General features: G+C 50.3%; 1 protein-coding gene across 1 annotated transcript in view; it reads right to left on the bottom strand.

Annotated features, from left to right (window-relative positions):
• The window catches only part of LOC120249046 (katanin interacting protein), a gene marked incomplete at its 3' end in the record, with an annotated part of 157265 nt that overhangs the window by 8723 nt on the left and 124823 nt on the right, over positions 1-23719 (bottom strand). The window contains exons 14-15 of the mRNA XM_039257525.1: positions 20705-20920; positions 8821-8958 (exon numbers count right to left, since the gene is read on the bottom strand). Of these exons, the coding sequence (XP_039113456.1) occupies positions 8821-8958; positions 20705-20920 (354 nt within the window). The remainder of the gene's footprint in view (positions 1-8820; positions 8959-20704; positions 20921-23719) is intronic.

Here is a 23719-nt window from a genome sequence, read left to right as displayed (position 1 = left end):
GGGCCCTCCTGGCTGGGTGTGAGCTGGCAGGGGCAGAAGGCGTGTCTGATTCCTGGCCCCCAGCACAGCCGAGTGCGGGCGATCGATAAGCCTCTGTTGATGAGGCTAAGGGCTGAGTGGCCAAGCGTGCGGAACAGGAAGATGGGATGCATCTTGCTTGCTCGGGGATCTGTGGGCCGAAGGAGCAGCTGGGTCCCGGAGGAGACAGGTTTTGGGAATGGAGATAGCAGGACTTAAGGAGCTCCAGTGGGGGGGCAGGGGGAGGAGAGGAGGCCTCAGTGGTGGGAGGCAGCGCAAGGGAGCGGGGGACCAGACCGCCCGGGGCAGGCCAGCCTGGGCTCAGGGATGCAGAGCCGGGAGGGTCAGTGGACTGTGGGCAGAAACGCCAAAGACAGGCGTGTGGGGGCTGGGATGGAAGCTCGGTTCAGAAGTTAAGCTTTGGGGAAGGTTTAGATCTGGGAGCCGATGAATGTGCTGGACAGCACATGACTTCTGTGTTCTTGGAGAAAAAGTAAAAAGACCTAGCTTGGATATCATTTCCTGTGTGTTAGCTTCTCGTGGAGATAGCAGCTCACTTCTCCACCAGGAAAATTTCCCCATCTTTCCCCCAACCTCTCTTCAGAGGGACAATGTGGGCCCCGTCCCAGGTTGCCTGGCCGGGGGATCCTAGATCTGGGGATTTTAGGAGAACAATCTCTGCAAGGGCTGATGTAATAGTCTGACGTCATTGGGTGCCACCCTTTGGAAACTGAGGATGAAGCCAATATAGAGGAAGGCAGAGACGCATGATGGAGGGAGGGAGATTCTAGATGACATCATGTGAACTCCTGGATCCTGCCATGCCTGAAGCTGGCCAGATCTCCTATACTCTCTCCTATACACAAGCCAATGGACTCCCTTTTGTGCTTACATCAGTGTTTTTTCCCAAAGTTTATTCATTTATTTTGAAAGAGAGTGCAAGAGCGTGTGAGCAGGGGCAGGGCAGAGAGAGAATCCCAAGCAGGCTCTGCACTGTCAGCATGGAGCCTGACACGGGGATCGAACTCAGAAATCATGAGATCATGACCTGAGCCAAAATCAGGAGTCGGATGCTCAACCAACTGAGTCATCCAAGCACCCCTGTGCTTATCTCAGTTTTAATTACGTTTTCTGTTCTTTCCTACCAAGAGAATCCTGATTGATTCTCTATCCCTGCACTGACAACTTCAATAAGTAGGTTCAGCTACTGAATCAATGCTGGTCAAGGCAGGCAGGAGGTGGGAGAGGGGGAGCCCCGCCCCCAGAGGGTCTGGGATTTACCTACACCGGCACCTGCTTGTGAGTGGCACTCCCCTAGTCAGACATCTGTCCAGCCCAGCTACCGCTTCTTCCTGCTACAGTCCTCACAGCACCGGGCAGGGGTCTCGGCTTCCTCCTGGCTCTGCATCTTGCTCTCATCCCTGCTGGGAGGTCGTCTGGCCCTGAATCCCGACCTGCTGCTTGGATCCTGAACACCTTGTTGGGCCCCTTCTCCAAAGGCTGAATTCTCTGCTTGCCTCTCCTTCCCTTGCTGGCTGGGGGCTGCTCAAGGGCCCAGGGCTCTCAAGGTTACCACACCCCTAACCTCCCAAGTGTGGACTCTGCTCCCAGATTTCAGCACCCCCTGGTGACTGACAGAGGCCCGGGACTGAGCCTGAGGTCATGCACCTGGGTCAGTCCCCTATCCACCAGCCACCCTGCTAAGGGTGCTCCCCAGGCTCGAGGCTGCCTGGACACTGCCATGGGGCACAGCCACCAGGTCACACGGACTCAGCTGCGCCTCAGTTGTACCTTTGACTTGGAAGCCATTGCCATGTTTGGTCTTGGTTTAGATCTTGATCCAAACAAAACAACTATAAAAATAAAACAACATGGGGGACACCTGGGTGGTTCAGTTGGTTGAGCGTCTGACTTTGGCTCAGGTCATGATCTTGTAGTTTGTGGGTTTGAGCCCCACACCGGGCTCACTGCTGTCAGCGTGGAGATTGCTTCCAATCCTCTGTCCGCAGCCCCCCATCCTCTCTGCCCCTCCCCTGCTTGCATTCTCTCTCTCAAAAATAAATAAACATTAAAAAAATAAAACACTTTTGAGACAATTAGGGATAGTTGAACACGAACAGGGTATTAGCGAATAATAACCAATTACCGTCAGGTATGACAGTGGCATTGGGGTTGTGTAAAAACAAACCCCTTCTCTGTTCGAGATGCGCACTGGAGAACTGATGGGTGAAATGGTATGTGAGCTACAATCCATGTGGTGGGAGATGAATGAAACCAGAGTGGTGGATGTCAACTGTCGCGGGAGCAGGTGAGGGTGCATGGGTTGTTCTTGAACTCCTCTCTTTCCTTGTGTGTTTGTTTGAAAATTCTCCCTCCTCCCCCAAACAAAGGCCTTGCTGTAAATGCGAACACGGTCCTGGGAGGAAGTAAGTCTCCCCATGGCGCACCCTATAAACACCAGGACCGTCATCCAAGCCACCAGGACCCTTAGCTAGAAGACTCCTGTGGGGGCTCCTCGTTCCCTCTAACCCTCTCTCCAAACAGCAGCCCGAGAGATCTTTTAAATTCCTCAGATTATATCACCTCCGGCTCAAAACGTTCCAGCCACGACACTAACAGCTGACACTTGTGACTCACAAAGCCCAGGCATCATTTTGAGAAGTTTATACATATTAACTGAACAGTAATTACCCTGTTTTGTGGAGGAAGAAATGGAGGCACAGAGAAGCAGAGAAACTCGTCCAAGGTCACACAGCGAGGAAGAGGAGGAGCCAGGATTTGCCCCAGGTGGGCTGGCTCTGATGCCTTGGCTTGACCACTTCTCTATATGCTGCCCCTCCGGGAATAAGATCTGAGCTGGGGAGGCCCATGTAACCTGGTTCCCACCTGTCTCTGGGACCTCCCCTTACCCTCTCCTTTGTTCCATATCCCTGGCCACTGCCTAAACTACGATCCCAGAAGTGCTAAGCTTGCTCCTGCCTTGGGGCCTCTCTCCGGCTCTGGCCTCTGATGGAAGGTCTCTCACTACTCGAAGCAGCCCTGCCTCCTTCTCCCCAGGCCCCTCTCCCACTGCCCTATTACATCATCTTCAGAACACGTAGCAACACGTGAAATTACACTGTTTGTTTAGATCCTTGTTCATTGCCTTTCCCCATGAGAAGGGACAGGGCTGTGTGGACAGGATCTTGTCTAAATAGACATAGTTCAATACGGCACCCTGAGTGCCGAGATCCGTGCAGTCCAATACACCATCACCAACCACAGATGGCGGCTTACATTCAAATTAAATGAAATGGGGGTGCCTGGGGGGGCTCAGTCGGTTAAGCAGCTGACTTTGGCTCAGGTCATGATCTCACGGTTCGTGGGTTCGAGCCCCATGTCAGGCTCTATGCTGACAGCTTGGAGCCTGTAACCTGTTTCGGATTCTGTGTCCCCCTCTCTCTCTGCCCCTCCCCCATTTATGCTCTGTCTCTCTTTCTCTCTCTTTCAAAGGTGAATAAATGTTAAAAAAAAATTAAATGTAATGTAAGATGCAGTTTCTTGTAAGAAATAACTGTTGGCAAGAACACTTGGCAACTTGTTGGCAGAGACAAGGGAACCTGGTGGGACTGTGAAATGGAGCAGCCACTGTGGAAAACAATATGGAGGCTCCCCCAAAATTAAAAACAGAACTTTCGCGGATTCAGCAATTCTGTGCCTGGGTATTTATCCTTGGGAAACGCAATCACTAGCTCGAGAAGACATCGGCACCCCATGTCCACCGCAGCATGACTTACAGTAGCCAAAACATGGAAACAACCCACGTGTCCACCAACAGATGAATGGATAAGGACATCGTGGCATATAGACACGGTGGAATATTACTCAGCCATAAAAAAACGAAACCTTGCCATTTGCAAATGAGAAGACCTTGAGTGCACTGCACTAAGTGAAATAAGTCAGACGGAGAAAGACAAATATTGCATGATCCCACTTACATGTGCAACTTAAAAAAACCTGAACGCAGGGCAGGGGCGCCTGGGTGGCTCAGTCGGTTAAGCGTCCGACTTTGGCTCAGGTCATGATCTCATGGTCTGTGGGTTCGAGTCCTGCGTTGGGCTCTGTGCTGACAGCTCAGTGCCTGAAGCTTGCTTGGATGCTGTGTCTCCCTCTCTCTCTGCCCCTCCTCTGCTCACACTCTGTCTCTCCAAAATGAATACAGGTTAAACAAACAAACGAAACCCCCTGAAAACATAGATCCAGAGAACAGACTGGTGGTTCCCAGAGGCAGGAAGTGGGAGGTGGGTGGTATGGGAGGAGAGGGACCAAATGGCACACACTTCCAGGTACAGGACAAAGGGGTCCTGGGGCTGTAATGTACAGCACGTGACTGTAGTTAACAACACTAGGTTGTATATTTGAAAGTGCCTAAGAAAGTTGGTCTTAAAAGTCCTTGTCATAAGAAAAAGAACGTTTTGTAACTATGGGAGCTGGTGGATGTTAATTAATTATTTACTTTAGTTTCTTATTTGCAATGTATACCTATAGTAAATCCTTATGCTATACCCCTAAAATGAATACAGTCTTATATATCAATTACATCTCAATTAAAAGTAAGTAAAATAAAATAAAATAAAATGCAGTTTCTTAGTTGCACCGGCCACACTGCAAGTTCTCGACAGCCACCTGTGGCTAGGGGCTGCTGGACCGGCTGGGGCAGACACAGAGCTTTGATACCACTGCAGAAAGTTCTCTGGGGCAGCATGGGCTTAGGCCATCACGGCATATCACAGAGATACGCCACTGGGGAAATCTAACATCCATTCATTCACAAACTACGTAAGGAACAGCTTTTCTGTATATGAAATATACCCCTGGGTGCCCATGCCGCCTCACTCCCTGTTGTGGCCGGGCTGGAGGCGGTACCTGTACTGGTTATGCTGGCGGTGAAGATGATGATAATGTGCCTGCTGCTGAAGCCTGCTACCAGACAGCAGATAACTAACAGGGAGCGGCCGAAAGCCCACTTTTCGGACGGGTCACTACATGCCCATCTGAGGTGTCTGGTTCCTTCCTCCCAACAGCTGTAGCTCTGCAGAGGGGGTGGCGTGGGGAAAAACCAGAAAAACCAACCCCCCTCCTGCTCCCCTCCCTGCCGTGTCCCCTGCAAGTCACTAGCTGGGCCGAGTCATGGAATCTGACGAGTATCAAAAAATGTGACAGACATATTAGCGCGTCCTCCTGAGCCTGAGGCAGACATCACTGATCAATCACACACTCTTTTCTTTTTGAACCAGAAGGAAGGTTCCAGATCCTTCTCACAACAGCACTCCAGGCAGCCATTACCAAGCAGAGCTGGTAAAAAAAAAAAAAAAAAAAAAAAAAAAAAGACGCAGACTACCTGCCCCCTAGGAGCTCACTTCTCTGAGCCCCAGCTTCTTCATCTCCAAGGCTGACACCACCTTGTGCGATTATTGGGGGTTAGTTGAGATGATTCATTTGTCAGTTATTTGTGTTATCCGGGTGCCTCGCGCCTGCCTGATGGACGCAGCGCTGGCTAAACGGCAGCTGTGACAAGGACAGACATCTGTGTGCTGCCTTCTGTTGGCCTGTGTGGATGGATTCCAGCCTCTGTGTCTTTCCTTCCTCTAAAGTCCCTCCCCTCGGGGCCAGCCCACACTCACCCCCTCACCTAATGAGGGCGGAGAGGAGCCCAGAAAAGTTAGCCAGAGGATTTAACAGGCGGCATATTTTCCTAGAAGAAAGTCTTCCCTTTTTCTAGCACCTTCTTGTCTTCTGTTCTAAATACACCTTCGTCGGATTAGCTCCCCCCCCACCCCCCCAACCCCGTTTCACTTTTCTTCCTTGGATTCCCATACACAAAACACTATTAACAAGTCGTGCCTACCAGGCTGAGCTATATTTCCTATAAACTCTCATTTTATCTCCTCTAAAACACACAGTAATAGCATTCTCCGGAGAATATTAAATCAAACCAACCTGCAGCTGCATTTGTTTGCGCTTTCTGCCCCCGGTAAATTCTGGCAACAGATGGGTGTACGCGTTACATAAGCACGGCCCCGTCAGGGACCGCAGTCCTCGCGCTCCGCTCGTTCGGTGCAGACAGGTACCTCAGGACTCTAATCCCCGCAGCCACAGCTCCCCAAAGCACCCGCAATGACACCTTGATGTCCTGCTCCTCTTTTTTATTCTTAGCACACAGGGACGGCTGAGTGCAGGTTCAAGAGGAAAGGCGGGCCTTGGCCCAAAGGGATGGAGCTTATCGGCTTTGTAATCCAGCACATAAAATCCGCTTTTCTTGGCCTGAGACGTGTGGGCTGTGCTACAGGGCATGCGCTTGGGCAGCCAGCACGGTTTCATTCCTCATTCCAGAAGATGCCATAGACCGCCTGCCAGGGAGTGCCCAGGAAGGAGAGAGCATGGCCCCAGTCGCTGGTGGTGTCTGCGGCTACAGAGGGGTGGGGGGCCTGCTGGGGCCTGGAGGACGGCCCCTAAGCCCTCAGCTGGACGCCTGAGGGGTGCGGGTGGGGTGGCTGAGAGAATTAGCAGGAAGAAGTACAGAATGTGGGGGAGGGGAAGGAGGGAGGAGGGGTGGACTCCTCTGCACTTGAGCCTCAGCCCTGCCTTTAACCTTCCTTACTAGCCTGCTGAAACGCCCTCAACTCTGACTCTTGGTGTCTCATCCGAATATCAAAAAGCGTGAGATGGCTGCTTGTGGGGGAATGAACTCATTCCTTCACCTGGCAGCCATGCGTCTCTACTCTTCCCCGGGCCAGAGGTGGAGAGAGCTCAGGCCTGCTCCCCGCCCAGGGGCCGTCGTGGTGTGGGGGAGGCGGGTGTCAGTCCCAGCACAGGGGTGATGGAACATATTCAGGAGGTCCAGAGTGCCATAAAGGCCAGGGGTCGGGGCCAGCTTCCTGGAGAAAATGAGGTCTCGTTTTCCAGGAATCTGTGGCAGAGGTGGACACTTTGAGCTGAGCCAGGTGGGAGGGGGCCAGGGCCTCCCAGGGTCACTACCGTGCTGGTGGTAGAGAGTCAGGGCAGCTGCCACCCTGGGATGTGGAGCCGGCAAGGGGGAGGGGCTGATGGGAGACATGGGGCCTGGCACACAGGGATTATGAGGCCCTTATGTCACACTAAGGGGTTTGCCCTGGATCCTCCAGGTCAGGGGGAGCCTCTGAGGCTGTGAGGCAGCAAAGGATGACGATCCGGTGTCCCAGGGGATGGAGACAGACCAGAGGCCTGGGCCTAGGGGCAGGGAGAGCGGTTCAGAGGCTGCACCCTTCCCCACCACTGTGCCTTTGCACATGCAGGGCTCTCCACCTGGGATCTGCCTTTTCCACCTCGGCCCTGTGCTGTCTCTTTCCACTATAGCTCAGAGGTGTGCTCCTTCAAGCCCCTTCCCCGAGCTCCTCCAGCCTGATGCAGGCTCCCTCCATGCTCCAGGGGCTACAGTCTAGACAGGCCAACTCCAGCCCAAAGATGAGTTTGCTTTGGATTGTATGGTGGTTTCAAAAGAATTTCAATTAGCTGTTGACATTTACAAACCGGAGAGGCTCCCATCAAATTCCACATTCCCGGCTCCCTGGGAATGTTCAGAAGACCTAGCAGCACTGGCTGGCACTCCTATACAGCAACCATTAGCCGAAGCTGAAAAGGGGCCTTCCCTTTACCTGACACACGTGCTGCATGCGTTTGCCACACTCCCCACCATGCCCTACTGTCCCCACAACATTGAAACTGAGGACCAGTTTCCATCGTTCATCTCCCTTGCACAATTGCTTTCCTGAGAACAAGCTGGAAAGGGGAGTAGAGTGATTCTCGTCCTTGTGTTTGTCATAAGAGGGGAAACAAGATAGGCTGAGGGGGTCCTGTCCCTCCTCACCCACTGAGTTCCCTACTGAGTTCCTGGGGCTTGTATGTGAAACCCTGGGCGCTCTGTGGCCACCTCCATCAAGGCCTTCAGCACACGGCCTCTTATTTTTACATCTACTTGTCTGCCAGCTTTTAGGCCAGGAGTACTTCGGGGCAGGGACAGTGTCTGTGATACCAGTGTCCTCTGAACTTATCAGGAAGGCTGATGGTACAGGTGCTCAACAGTAAATGCTGAATGAAGGAATAAATACAAACAAGAACATGACAAAACAGTCCAGAGAAAAATTCCAAACCTTGATCTTGGCTAGATCAAAGTCGTGCAGCTGGCTTGTGTTGCCCGGGTGTAGGCGGCGGTGTGGGGGCAGAAAAGAGGGCAGGGATGCTGAAACCGGCAGGGATAGAAGAGCACAGAGGTTAAGAGCCTGGCTGCTCAGAGCGGGGTTCCCCACACCAACAACACTGACACAGCCGGATGCAGAATTTTGGGCTCTGCTCCAGCCCTGCTGAATCCGAACTTGCGTTTTAGCGAGAGTCCTGGTAAGGTGTCACAGATTAAGGCTTGAGAAGCCCTGGCTAAGTGAATGGGCCCAGAGCCTGACCACGTGGGTTCAAATTCTCACTGTGACGCTTCCTTGCTGTGTGACTTGGGGCACGTCACACAACCTCTCTGTGTGTCTGTTTCTTATCTATTAAAGTTGAGCCTCAGTTCCTATTTGTCGGGTTCCCACAAAGGGCAGCCACACCTGCAGGATGAGGCCCTGTTCCTGGTGGCACCAACCATGCAGTGTGAAACGCACCACCAGGGAGGAAGGGCCGCCGTGGGGCCTCCGCGGACCCATTTCGCAACTTCAGCACTCGGGCTATTGGACAGCGCTGAAGTGCTTCCGTCAGTCAAATGCCTAGCAAGGAGTCGGGGTCCTTACTTACACCATCAGCTGTCCAGTAATTCCAAACCTTGATCTTGGCTAGATCAAAGTCGTGCAGCCGGCTCGTGTTGCGGATAACAAAAAAGAGCTGGAGCGGCGGGTGGAAGGGGCACGTCCACAAGGAAGGATCTTTCTTGCTCTGAAACACCAGCAAGAGAGGGAAGTCATTAACCCATTTTTCTGCCTCTTTCTAGCGTAAAAAAGCTAAGGGAAGGAGGCTAGGCCTCCTCTCTGTAATCCAAGGTGGAGTCTTAGAGCTTAGCCGCCTGATCTGCACTTTGGAGCAGATACTGACTCATCCCTGGCACAAGGCTGGCATGAGGGCCTCTCCGCTCTGCCATTCAGACTGAATTTAAAGTGCAGCGGACTTTATTCTAATCAATTTAATCAGCTCTGGGGAGATTGCTGGGGATGGGGAGCGAGGGGAAGGGAGGTTGGGAAAAGAGCCATCACTTGTGCTATTTCATTAACCTGGCAAACAGAGCCTTTGGTTTTCTTTTGTAAAACAAACAAACAAACAAACAAAAAACAACTCTGTAGAATTAAAAACACTTAAAAATAGAAAAGAAAGAAAAGAAACTGGTACAGGCAGTGGGATGGGGCTGTGGCACTTAGCCTCAGGATTTGCTCTGTTCCTGGCAGGGTCTCCAGGCCTCAGGACCCCAGAATGTGGTTTCTGCCTGCTGCTGAGACTGCCAAAGCTGCTCTTGAGGCCAGAGGAGCAGGGAAGCCCCACTGCCATATGCATTTGCACCAAAAGAATTCCATGCCATGGGTGCTTTAGATGCAGGTGGAAAAAGCCAAATCTGGGGACTTTTCTCAGCTCCAGCTGCCTCCTGTTTTGTCTCTTTGGATACCTCTTCTATGCTCTGTCCAGAGAAAACTCACAGCTGCTCCCAAACACCTCCCTGCAGGCTTGGCCTCAGTGCCTTTGCACAGGCTGCAGGCTTCTGTTTGCAATACTCTTCCAGCCCTTCCCACCCAGGGAAATTCAGCCCAAGTGTGCTGTCACCCCCACAGTCACCCCTTCCCTTCCATCATCACTCTCTCCTCCAGGCACCCAGGGTTCCTTGCAGTGCCTAAGGTTAGCATTTACTCCATGTCCCACAGCCACCTGTTTTCAAGTCCAGGTCACCCCTGCACACACTTGACCGAGAGCTCCTCAAGGGAAGTGACTGTGTAGAATTTCCATACTGTTCCCTGGCACATGGTAAATGCCACAGAATCTTTGTTGAATGAATGAATGAATGAAATTTACTTCCTAACAGCTGTCCTTTCACTGCAACTAGAAGAGGCCATCAACTGACCTGGCCTGCAGGACTATTTTGTTTGGCTCATGAAGTATTCAAAAACATTGTTGTCAACATTTAGAGATGGGGAGATTTCGCCTTTCCCTCCAGAGCTGGTGTGTCCATATGCAAGACACAGGGCAACACAGGGCCCTGGACAGCTGCTGGCTGGAGCCTTAGGGCATAGGTTCCATGGCCGGGGCCGCCTGGGGCTCTTGGGTGCCCCAGTCTCCACTGCTCCCTCCAGTGTTAATTTTTTTTTTTTTTTGGAGAGTGAGCTGGGGAGGGGCAGAGAGAGAGAGGTGGACAGAGGATCTGAAGCAGATTCTGTGCTGACTTCAGGGATCCTGAGATGGGGCTCAAACTAATGAACCGTGAGATCATGACCTGAGCCAAAGTCAGATGCTTAACTGACTGAGCTACTCAGGTGCTCCAGCCTACAATTTTAGTTTTACACCCACTTCTCTTTCCAGGTTATGCCTGTCTGGCCCCTGCGGAAATCTGAGTCTAGGGTCCCCTCCTAGCAGCTGACGGCTGCAGCAAGCCCCATCTGCCCACATATAACCACCACATCCTTGATACCGGCTGAAGTTGTCCTTTTTACCTAAATGGAGCACCACTGGGTATTTGAGAAGGTCTCAACAGACTCCTGTCACCAGGACCACGCCAGCTACTTGACAGAGCCAGGGAAGGAGGAGATTGGCTGACTCTGGGGTTTTGCTGCCCCCCAGGAGATGTGAGGCCCAGGCTCCAGCTGCGGGGGGGAGAACAAAGGTAGCTTGTTCCAGTGACAATGGTGCCTTTCAGGAGGGAGGAGGTTGCTTTTGTCAAGGGGGAGAGACGAGTTCAAGGGGTTCTGACTTACTCTGGCCAAGTCTCTCAAGCTCTGCAAGAACTTTCAGTGCTCTGGGCAGCTGCAAGGGGTCAAGATACCACATCTCAGCATCCAGCCAGTGCATCTCATTCCTGCCTCAGGCTGGGGCCTAAATTGGGTCACTGTGGCTGCCTGACAAAGGAAGAGTCTGCAGGCTGACCCTTAGACACGGGCGAGGGGACTGTAATTGATTTCCCATCGCATTTCTGTCAGCAGGAGGGGTAACAGGAGGGCTAAGTAGGAATCATGGTGTTCAAAGTCAAAGAACATTAACCTGCGGGTAACTCAGGGCCTCATTAGCAGACACGGTCTCCGAGATGAGGGCTGACGGGAAGCCGCTGAGGGCTGGCCGAGGCACTCTGGGCAAACCCCCGGCGGCCAGGCCAGCCGGCCGAGCCCATCACAGGCGGGAACAGGGACGGCAGAACAAGCATCGGGGTACTCTCGTGCTGCTGCTGTGACCTCACTGGGTTCTCGCCAAGTCCTGGGAGAGGACTAGTGTCATAACCCTCCCATCACAGCTTAGCAAGGGGGCAAGAGGGGAACGGCATGCCTAAGTGGTGGAGTGTGGATTTACACCTATTTTAATTCATTAGTTTGTGCTGTCTTAGTTTGTATTCTCTCAGAGGCAGAGCCCCCAGGCAAGGATTTGAGTGTTAGGAGATTAGTTAGACACCAAAGGAGCGTTGGGGGGAAAGGCATCCCATAAAGAGTGTGTTACCAAGCGAGCCTGCCCCTGTGGCATCTGGAGCTCGGTGCCACCAGGCAATCTGGGGGCCAGAGCAGAAGATGCCTCAGAGCAACTCCACCCTCGGGACAAGGGAGCTGGGGGATTCATACCCCGAAGCCCACTAGTGGAGGTGGAGCCCTGCTCCTGCGGGCTCCATTCCCCACCAGCTTGGGCGCACTGCATGGGAGGCAAAGTGGGCCCCGGAGGCCAGAAAAACACTCCTCCATCAGGGAAACATCTGTGTCGGCAGTGGGAGGTACAGCCAGCACACAGAGACGTGGGAAGGGCCAGGGGCCAGGGAGGCTCTGACAGCATCTGTCACCCACTTGCTCAATACAAATACCCTCCTGGGGGGCAGGTGCCAAACAGCATGCAGGGGTGGGCGGCGGAGCCTGGCCCACCGGGTCCCAGCTCTGCACTGCCGGGGAAGCAAACAAGTAAAATTGCCAAGAAAAAACCCCAACCAGGCAGGGATTAACTCGACAAGGAAAATAAGAGCGAATTGTTAATGACCAGTGGAAGGGCATTTTTAGAATGGAGGGTCGGGGCACCTGGGTGGCTTAGTCAGTTAAGTGTCTGACTTCGGCTCAGGATCTCACAGTTTGTGGGTTTGAGCCCCGCGTCGGGCTCTGTGCTGACAGCTAGCTCAGAGCCTGGAATCTGTTTCAGATTCTGTGTCTCTCTCTCTCTCTGACCCTCCCCTGCTCACGCTGTCTCTCTCTCTCAGAAATAAATAAAAAAACATTTTAAAAATCTTAAAAATAGAATGGAGGGTCCGGGGAGGCAGGAGATCCATTTCTAATTCCTAACAAAGGTGCTTTCCTCTTCCAGAATTAACCTAATACAGATCCACCCCCTTCAGGGATATGCTGGATTGCCCTCAGAAATAGCCCCAATTTAATAAATTATAATAATCAAAAGGAACGAGTTATGGATACACACAATTTGGATGGATGTCAAAGGCATTATACTGAGTGGAAAAAGCCAGCCTCAAAAAGGTTACATACAGTATGATTCTATTTATATATAGCACTCTTGAAGCGAAAAAAGATCAGTGGTTGCCAATGTTAGGGACGGGTGTGGGGAGATACAGCTGTAAAGCATTGCCAGGGGGAATCCTTCCGCAGTGATGGAACTGTTCTATTTTGCATTTGTGTATTTTGATGTGGTGGTGGTTACATGAATCTACACAAGTAACAACATTGCATAGAACTCATACACACACAAATGTGTATACGAAGGTCTGCATATGCTACTAATGTCAATTTCCTGGGTTTGACAATGTACTAGGTATACAGAGTGTCAGCACCAGGGGAAGCTGGTGGGCAAGCGCACATGGAACCTCTCTATACTTTTTTTTTAATTGAGATATAATTCACATATATATAAAATCACCATGTTCAAGTGTGCAGTTCAGTGGGTTTTGTTTTGAGTATATTCCAAGGTTGTGAACCATCAACACTATCTTTTTCCAGCATATTTTATCACCCTAAAAAAGAACTCCACACCCAGTATGTGGCCTTCTGTGTCTGGGTTCTTTCATATCCCATAATGTTTTCGAAGGTTCATCCCAGTTGCAGCATGAATCAGTGCTTTGTTCCTTTTTACAGCTGAGTAATATTCCATTGTATGGACATACCACAATTTCTTTATCCATTCATCAGCTGATAGACATTTGAGTTGTTTCCACCAAGTGGCTGTTATGAATATACTGCAATGAACATTGTGTATAAGTTTTTATGGGAACACATTTTCAGTTCCCTTGGGTCTGCACCTAGGAGTGGAATTGCTAGGTCATATGCTAACTCTACATTTAACTTTTTGAGAAACTGCCAAACTATTTTGCACAATGGCCACACCATTTTACTTCTGTATTCCTGCCAGCAAGATATGATTTTTCCACATGAATGGCCAATACTTATTGTTTTCTCTTTTCTTTCCAAAAATTGTAACAACCTTGTTGATATGAAATGATACATCTTTTTGGTTTTGATTTGCATTTCCTTAATGACTAATAATGTTACTGGCATCTATCCTGTGCTTCTGGGCCATGTAGGTCTTCTTTGGAGGAAAGTCTATTCCGAGTACTTTGGTCATATTTTCGGTAGGTTGTTTGTCATTTGGTTGTTGAGATTCAGATTTCTTTTCTTTATTAATTCTGGATGATAGGCCCTTATCAGATATACGATTTGCAAACATTTTCTCCCATTTCATAAGATGTCTTTTCAACTTTCTTGATGAATGTCCTTTGAAGTAAAAGTGTTTTAAATTTTGATGAAGTCTGATTTATCTATTTTCTTCTTTCGTTGCTTGTGCTTTCCATGTCATATATAAGATCTCACTGAAAAGCTCAAGGGTATGAAGATTTATATCTATGTTTCTTCTAAGAGATTTATAGCCTAAAAGCTTTAAAAGTTCTAAGGTCTTTGATCCATTGAGTTAGTTTTTGCAGATGATGTTAGGGTAGGAATCCAACTTCATCCTTTTGCATCAGAAATCCAGTTGTCTCAATACCATCTACTTAAAAAAAATGATTTTTCTTTTCTCTATCCAATAGTATTGGCATCCTTGTTGAAAATCAGTTGACTGTAGGGACACCTGGGTGGCTTAGTCGGTTAAGCTGGTTAAGCATCCAATTTCGGCTCAGGTCATGATCTCATGGTTTGTGAGTTAGAGCCCCGCATCAGGCTCTGTGCTGACAGCTCAGAGCCTGGAGCCTGCTTTGGATTCTGTGTCTCCCTCTCTCTCTGCCCCTCCGCCACTTGTGCACACTCTCTCTCTTTCAAAAGTAAATAAACGTTAAAAAAAGAAGAAGAAGAAGAAAATGAGTTGACTGTAGATATATGGGTCTATTTCTCTACCAATTTTGTTCCATTGATCTGTATGTGTATCCCTATGCCAGTACCACACAGTCTTGATTATTGTAGCTTGGTTTTGAAATTGGAAGTGTGAGTCTTCCAACTTTCTTCTCTTCCAACATAGTTTCAGCTATTCTGGGTCCCTTCAACTTCCATATATATTTTAAGACCAGCTTATCAATTTCCATACACACAAAAAAAGGCAGTTGGAATTTTGATAGGATTGCATTGAATCTGCAGATACTTCAGGGAGTATTGCCGTATCAACAGTATGAAGACTTCCAATCCATGAACATGGAATGTTTTTTCATTTATTTGGGTCTTCTTCAACTCCCACCAACAATATTTCATACTTTTAATGTACAAGTTTTTCACTTATTTGGTGAAATTTACTCATAAGTATCTTTTTTAAAATACTATTTTAAAACAGATTTTTTTTTCAGGGCACCTGGGTGGCTCTGTCGGTTAAGTGTCTGACTCTTGATGTTGGCTCAGTTCATGATATCATGATCCGTGGAATTGAGCACCGCATTGCATTCTGCACTGACAGCACAGAACTTGCTTGGGGCTCTCTCTCTCCCCCTCTCTCTGCCCATCCCCTGCTTGTGCATGCTCTCTCTTTCTCTCTCTCAAAATAAATAAACATTACAATAAAAAAAAAAACAGATTTCCCCCTTAATTTCCTTGTCAGGTTGTTCATTCCTAGGGTACAGAAATACAACAATTTTTTCTATTGGTCTTTTGTAAACTTGCTGAACAGGATTTTGGCTTCATCAGTAATTTTTGTGGACTCTTTAGGGTTTTCTATCTGTAAGGTCATATCACACACAAATATAGTTTTACTTCTTCCTTTCCAACCTCTTATTTTTCTATTTATTTATTCACTCAAGTTTTTATTTGTTTATTTTGAGAGAGAGAGAGAGAGAGAGAGAGAGCGCACAAGTGGAGCAGGGGCAGAGAGACAGAATCCCAAGTAGAGACCAATGCCGGGCTCCAACTCATGTACCATGAAATCATGACCTGAGCTAAAGATGGATGCTTAACTGACTGAGCCATCCAGACGGTCCATATTCCATTTTCTTGCCTAACTTCCCGGGCAGAATCTTCAGGACAATGTTGAACAGGAGTGGTGAAAGCAGAGACATCCTGGTCTTGTTTCTGATCTTAGGGAGAAAGCTCTCAGTCTTTACCAGCATAACACTCACTGTGGGTATTCACAGATGCCCTTATTAGGTTGAGAATGTTTCCTTCTCTTCTTGATTTATGGTTTTTATCATGAAAGGGTGTTGAATTTTGTCAAATGCTTCCTCTGTATCTATTAAGAATGTCACATGGCTTTTTCCTCCTCTATCCTATTAACATGTTGTATTATATCGATCCATTCTCATACACTGAACAACAACAAACCATGCATCCCCAGGATCAGCTCCACTAGGTTTCAATGTATAAATCTTTCTATGAATGGGTAGATTTGGCTTGCTAGTGTCTTGTTGAGGATCTTTACATGATAGTCATAAGGGATGTTGGTCTATAGTTTTCTTTTCTTGGGATGTCTTTGTCTGGTTCTGTTATCACAGTAAACTGGCCTCACAAAGTGAGTTTGGAAGTGTTCCTCTTCTTCATGTTAGAAGAGCTCATGAAGGAATGGTGCTAATTCTTCAAATATTTGGGATGACTCACCAGTGAAGCCATCTGGCCCTTGGCTTTTCTTTGTTGAAAGTTTTGTAGTGTGAATTCAATCTCTTTGCTTGCTACAGGTCTAGTCACATGTTCTATTTCCTCTTCAGTCAGTTTTGGTTACTTGCGTCTTTCTAGGACAATGTCCATTTCATCGGGGATGTCTTCATTTGTTGGCATCAGACTTGTGCAGAATACTCCCTAATAATCTTTTTTTCCCCTGTCATGTTGACTAATGTCCTTTCTTCCATTCCTGATTTTAGTCACTTGAATCCTTTCCCCTTTTTCCTTGTCGATCTAGCTAATGTTTTGTTAACTTTGTCGATCCTTTCAAAAAACCAACTTTTGGCTTCATTGATTTCCCTTTTCATATTTCAAGAAGAAGATGAAAGAAGACGATGTGATAGAGATGGGATGGGGGGAAGACTGGGGTGGCGTGAGACAAGGCTCCTCCACACTGTAGTCAGGGAAGGGCCTGCTGAGAAAGTGGCATTTGGGCTGAAATTCAAATGAGAGAGGAGGTAGTCACAGGACACTCTGGAGGAGGGGTGTTCTGGGCAGAGCCCAGAGATGAGATGAGCTTCAAGCGTCAGAGGAGCAGAAGGAAGGCCCGTGGCTCCTGGATCCGGTGCCTGAGGCAGTAGAGGGAGCTGAGGGCCTGTGCACAGACAGCCTCCCAGGCCACAGGAGGCATGGGATTTTATTTCTAAGTAGACCGGGAAGTCACGGCCAGGGTTTTAAGCAGGCGAGGGGTGCAAGCTGATATTTGTAAAAGATCACTTTGGTTACAGAGTGGAAAATGGAGCAGATGGGGCCAGAAGAGAAGACAATGAGACAGGAGGCCACTGAATAGTGCCAGTGAGAGGGAACAGCACACTCAATGAACTTGGGGGCCACCAGTGGACATGGGGTGAAGGCAGCAGACCAGGGCTCTATATCGTTGGAGGAATGAACAGGACTTGCTGGTGTCCTGGAAGGTGGCAGGAAGGGGTTGGGGCAGTCAAGGAAGACTTCAGAGGTGGGCTTAGCAGCAGAGCAGACAGCAATGCCATTTACCGAGCACAGGAATGTTGTAGGCGCAAGGGACGTGGGTCGTGCAGGGGAATGAAAGTGTAGGTTTCAGATCTCTGAAGTCTGGGATGCCCAGTAGGCATCCGAGAAGGGACTCCAAGCAGGAAGTTGGCATTTAAATCAGGAACTCAGAGAAGCAGGCCAGCCCTGGCATATCCATCTAGAATCATCTTAAAGCCATGGGCTTGGGCAAAGCCAGTAAGAGACGGTGTGGGCACAGAGGGGAGCTGAGTTTGGACTGAGCGTGGGGCACCCCCAGATCTTCTGGCAGTCCCCTGGGTCTCCTGCACTGAAGCAACTTCTCTTCTGAACCCAGACTCCACTTTCAATTATGACCACATTTCAGCTGAGCTCCCTGATTCCATGGCAGTCTGGCCTGGGGCAGAAGTCACCAGTCCTTCCCAAGACTTGGGCTCTCATGTACCAAATGTGGAGAGCAGCCTGAGGTGCACGTGAGGATCGCATGAGGGATGTCGAGGGCCCCGGCGGGCAGACTGTGGGTCTACACCCCAGTGAAGCCCGAGAGGCTGTATGTGCTGGTAGTCCCGGCCCTGGTACACAGGATGGCCATCAGGGAGACTCTGTGCCAGGGCCGCAGAGGGAACCGGCCTGCCCACAGCTGTGCCCTGAGATCCAGGAGCCCAGGAAGGCATGGCTGCCTCCTGTCCCAACCTCAGGGCCTCAAAGTTTAGACCCCAGCCTCCCCAACATCTGGGCCAGACCCCTCCCTGCTGTTGCTTGGCAGAGCTCACCAGCCTCTGCTAAGCAGAGGAAAAAGAACAGTAATCCTAAGAACTGGCCCCCATCAGGGGACACCTGGGGGGCTCAGTCGGTTAAGCGTCTGACTCTTGGTTTCAGCTCAGGTCATGATCTCACTGCTTTGTGGGTTCGAGCCAGATCGGGCTCTGTGCTGTGAGCGAGGAAACTGCTTGGGATTCTCTCTCTCTCTCTCTCTCTCTCTCTCTGTCCCTCTCCCATGCACGCTGTCTCTGTCTCTCTCAAAATAAATAAATAAACTTAAAAAAAAAAAAAGAACTGGCCCCCATCAAATCCAATGATGGTTTTTACTGCCCCAGGATGCTCCGTTCTGTGCAGCAGGCTTCCAAATTGCTGCTGCTCAGTGCACAAGGGGATGGGAGGGGCGGGAGGGCCACTCACATGGGTGCCTACAGACTCGAAGCAGAAGCAGAGCAGGAAACGCAAGGCCTGAGCATCCCAGTGGCTGGGACCTACAGAACCTGTTTCAAAGTCATGGAGCCGCCGACCTTAGAGGGCTGTCACCACCCGGTCTAACCCCATGGACGAGGAGTGTTTCTCAGTGACCTAGCATCTACCCTGCCTTCCTTTCAGTAGCAACCCTGAGTTTCCCCCGGAGAGAGTTTCTCCCTGCCCCGCTGTGGCATCTCGGTGTCACTGGCATCAAGGTGCCCTGCTTTCCCTGCCGGGTTCTCCCAGCAGCCTTCCTCTCCTGAGACTGTGTTATCTCCACAGGTCGGCAGGATGGCAAGCCAACTAACACACACTGTCCCCCTTCTAAAAAAAAGAAGGCCACACCCCGTTGGTGCTCATGCACCTTGATGCTGCTCAGAACCCCATGACCGGGGGATCTGTCCTCTCCCGGCCTGGGCGACAGCAAATCTACCAGTCACCCAAGACTTGCAATAAACTCCTTTGTTAGAAATTTGCTAACGTGAGCCAGACTCCGGGTTTCTTTTGCGGCCAAACAAGAATCCTATGGATAATCCATGCCCTCCAGTTCTATTTTATGGGGGGGTGGGGGGGGTGCAAGGAGCAGAGAAACTGATTCTCAGACAAGGCAGGTTGCTGAAGTCAAAACCAGAATGTGAATCCCTAGAACTGAGGATTTCAAAGCTCTCCTTTCTTATTTCCCCTTCTTTAAATGGGAATGATATCTATTCTTAATGGCATTAATATTATCACTGATAATAACAACAAATACAACAAGAGCTGATGTTTTGGAGCCCTTAGGAAAAGCCAGGCATGGCACTAAGCTTTTTATAGTTTCATTTGGTCCCCACAACGCCGTAGCAAGGTAAGTTCTATGATTATGCCCATTTTACAGATGAGGACACTAAAGTAGAGATTAGGTGGGTTGCCCGTGCTCATGAGGCTGTAAATGGGAAGCTGCGAACACAGGCCTTACTGCTTCTTGAGCCCATGTACCTGCTCGGTTTAAATAAGGTTATATGTATGACAGCCCGTGCCTGGCGCTAGGCAAGACCTAACCGTGTGGTAGCTGCTTTCATTTCCAATATACTTTGTAATTTGTTCTTTGCAATAGATAGTACAGCTACTTGGCAGGCAACTTAAAAGGTGCCAACGAGGCCTCAAAGGAGGTCCTCCTATCACCTCTGTGCCCAGTTCTATGGCCCAGAGGCAAAGTCTGTCCCCAGTTCCTGAGGCCCTTCCCGGAGGTGATGCACAGCATAATAAAGCCAATGCTGCCGGGGAGGCTGCCTCAGCCTAACGACCCCCCACCAGTCTCCGTGCCCTCAGCCTAGTGTCCCCCTCAAGTCTCCATGCCCTCAGCCTAGCGCCCCCCAGTCTCCATGCCCTCAGCCTAGCGTCCAGTCTCTGTGCCCAGCTTACAAGTGGAAGGAGGAGAAAATGCCAGCACTCTTCCTTCCTTCCTTCCTCCCTTCCTCTCTCCCTGCCTTTTTTGAGTGTTAGATATTTAAAGGACAGGAACATTCGGGGCACCTGGCTCAGTCGGTTGAGCATCTGACTTTTGATTTTGGCTCAGGTCATGATGCCAGTCTCCCTCTCTGCCCCTCCCCTGCTCGTGCACGTGCATGCTCTCTCTCTCTCAAAATAAATAAATAAATAAATTAATTAATTAATTAATTTTAATTAATTAATTAATTAAAGGACAGGAATGTGCGATATTTGTTGGGTGTTCTTGCTGTTTGTTGGGAAGTAGGACTCGGGGGTGGGGGTTCTGTGGGCATGGGCCCCGGGCCAGGGGCATGGGCATGGGCCCATGGGCACCCTACTACCTTCCGGCGGTGTGACCTTGACCAAGTCAATATTCTTCTCCACGCCTCTGTTTCTTCATCGATAAAATGAAGGCATTGACCTCAATGACCCCCAAGGTTCTATGTTTGGTGGCAAATGTGGCAAACTGCAGGGTGGATAAAAGGGGGTGACTCGGCTCCTCTTTGCCCCCTGTCTCCCAAGAATAAGCCCAGGGATTTGGGAATGAGCTGGGGGCCCTCACCTGCACCTTTCCCTCAGGCTCCTCCCACTCGGCCCAAACGAATGACAGCGGACGACTACATTCTTCCCCTCACCCCCACCTGCATCACAGGCCTATCGTGGGCAGAGAAAATGCATCACAATACAAGGCCAAGGCTCACTCCACTTACAGCTAAGCTCCTATTGACCAGGTGGCCCAGGTCCCCGGGCACGTCCGTGTTCCGGATATCCACGTCGTGGGGTGACACGTAAAGCTTTGTGCCGTGCCGGTCAAAGAACTCAACTTCCGTGAGACCCACCCAGGCTGTGTGGCCCCAGTTGGAAAGGATTTCCATGGTCACGTAGACGGCATCTTTGATCACGCCGCCTCTTGTTCTTGGTTTGTCCTTAACAAAGACAAGAATAATGCCAGAGGATCAAAACACGACAGGCTGGATTCAGCTTACCACTAACCAAGTGGTTTTGCCACTTGGTGCCTCAGTTTCCCCATCCGTACAATGGGATAAGAAGACTGCCCATTACATACAGTGATTACAAAGATTAAATGAACTCATATCTGAAAAGCATTTAAAACAGTTACTGTGAATCCTGAGAGGTGGTATTTCCCATAAGAGTTTGCAACTGACAAAAAAATGTTTAAAAGGCATCGGATTGTGCCTGAAGAACTCTTTTCTTCCTCATCACCAAGTGTTCATGGCCTATAGGCTGAGGTGGGGAAGGTGTTAGGGGCTAAACTGTGTCCCCCCCAGAATTCAGATGTGAAAGCCCTAACCCCCGTACCTCAGAATGTGACTGTATTTGGAGACATAACCTTTAAAGGGGTAATTAGGTTAAAATGAGGCCGTGAGGGTGGGCCCAAATGCAGTGTGAGCCACGTCCTTATAAGAAGGGGAAATCTGGGGGCATCTGGGTGGTTCAGTTGGTTTAGTGTCTGACTCTTGATATCAGCTCAGGTCACGATCTAACGGTTCGTGAGTTCGAGCCCCATCTGGGGCTTTGCACTGATAGCATGGAGTGCTAACTGCTTAGAATTTTATCTCCCTCTACCCCACTCGTGCTCCCTATCTCTCAAAATAAAGAAATAAACTTAAAAAGTTAAAAAAAAAAAAAAAGAAGGGTAAATCTGCACAAGAGAGACACCGTAAATACTTATGCACACAGAAAAGACCGTGTGAGACACAGCCAGAGGACGGACACCTTCAAGGCAGGAGAAGAGGGCTCGAGAGACACCAGGCCCACTCACACCTTGACCTTGGACTTCAGCCTGCAGAACTTGAGAGAATACATGTCTGTTGTTCAGGCCACCACCCCATCTGCAGTGCAGCCACCCCAGCAGATGAATTCAGTCTGAAAGACAGGACCTTGGATGAGTCACTTGACATCCCTCAGCCTGCACCATCTCTCTGACAATCCTGTCACGGAGACTAAGTGAGATACGGACACTGGGAAAGACCCTGTCACGGGTCCCGGCGCCGGTGTGCGCTCCCTAAGTGTCCACTTCCTCCCATTTCTTCCCTTCACTGATTTTAGTGCTGCCTCTGTCGCAGGCGGGCTGTCGGGTCCAGGCCGCGTGAATGCCATCGATAAACAGCCACGCTGCGGAATGGCTTCCTGAGGCCCCTTCGGGCCCCGACTGCAGTGCTGGTCGCCACGGATCAGTCCCTCATAAAATGGTGCATTCCCTGCGTGCACATGCCCTCTGTTAATTAGCACTGGTAATCTGCAATGGTTCTCTGAGCGGGGAGTTGAGCAAATGTACAGCAACTGTTCCCTACTTATTTTTTTAATTAATAGCCAGCGAGATGTGCTATCGGTCTCAGCGTATGTTTGCACGCGCCTGGATTGCCACACGATGGGGATGGGGATGGGGACGGGGAGGGAGGGAGGTCAGCTCCCCAGCTCCCAGAAGGAAAACAGGGCCCGTAGCCGCCGCCTCCTCCACGCGGAGTCCCTCTGCCGCCCTGGGCCTGAGTCTCAGACTCACAGGACCATGATAAACCTACCCGGCCTCACTCAAGCAGGGGGTGGGGGGTGGTTAGGAGGTTGATGAGCTTGTGCTTGTGGCCGGGTGAGTGGGGGGGGGGGCGTGGAGAAGTGGCCCAGTTCACCTTGGCTCCTGGCAGCACGGGGAGGTCCAGATGGGAGGCGAGCTGGCTCGCAGACAGGCCACCGGATCCCGCAGCCCGTGTCATCCAAACGTGCGAGGTCCTGTGGTGGGGCTTCTAAACAAAGGGGCTGGAGGGTCTAGTAACCAAGGAAGTGTCACAACTGGCCAGTATCTCGAGTCGATGGCCACCCCTGCTCCTGAATCGCTTGATTTAGGGCCCCTCGTGGGGGTCTAAGCCGCTGGCTGGGCAGCTCACGGTCTCCAGCATTCCCTGCCCCCCCCCTCATGTCTTTTCTCAGCCATGGCGATGTCGTAGAGGGGGGTGGACCTCTCTCACCCCAAGGGGGAACACGACTGGGCCAATGAGCTACTGTCTCCTGAGCTACTGGGGAGCGGGGGGAAGGGTGGGGGTAGCTCTGTGATGGGCAATCTCAGTGACCCAATCTCAGCTCTGTGCATGGAAGAAATGTTCTTCTCTCCTGACTGTAGGGCCCGAGGCAATGAGGGTGAGGGGTGGGAACCACCCTAGCTTTTGAGTGTTCCTAGGGAGACAGCAGAGCTGGGCCTGGGTGCTGCAGGGGGGACGGAGCTCAAGGAAGCAGCTGGCATTGTGGAGACACAGCGTAAGCTGCTGGGTCAAGCCCTACCTGCTCTCCACTGTGGCATTTATTACAACAGTCTATCATTTCCTTCCCATCGTTGTAGAAGTCTGTTTGCCCTGGGTTTTCTGTTTCCTATAATGAGACAATCAACCCAGACTCTTTTTCATGTGGCAGAAGCTTTATCCACTTAGATCCTCACGGCTGAGAAAGGTACTGTTCCATGTGGGTGGGGGCAAAGCTTTGACTCTTCTATATTTTTCTAGATGTCAAACTTTCAACTGATATTTGCTGGCTCCTCCTTTCCCTGTGCCAGGCATTGAGGTGCCTGCCCTCACAAAACATTTTGTCCTCACAGCAGCCCACAGGCGTGGGGCTACCCAGGGTCAGAGAGCTTAAGAGGCTTGCCCTTTAAAGGACAGTGCCAGACTGAGAGCCAGACTCTGGTCTAGGCTGGTACGGGGGGGTGTAGGCTGGTG

Source organism: Hyaena hyaena, unplaced genomic scaffold, assembly GCF_003009895.1.
Source record: "Hyaena hyaena isolate Hyena2069 unplaced genomic scaffold, ASM300989v1 scaffold_624, whole genome shotgun sequence".
NCBI lineage: Eukaryota > Metazoa > Chordata > Mammalia > Carnivora > Hyaenidae > Hyaena > Hyaena hyaena.
This window is presented reverse-complemented; position numbering and strand designations above follow the sequence as displayed.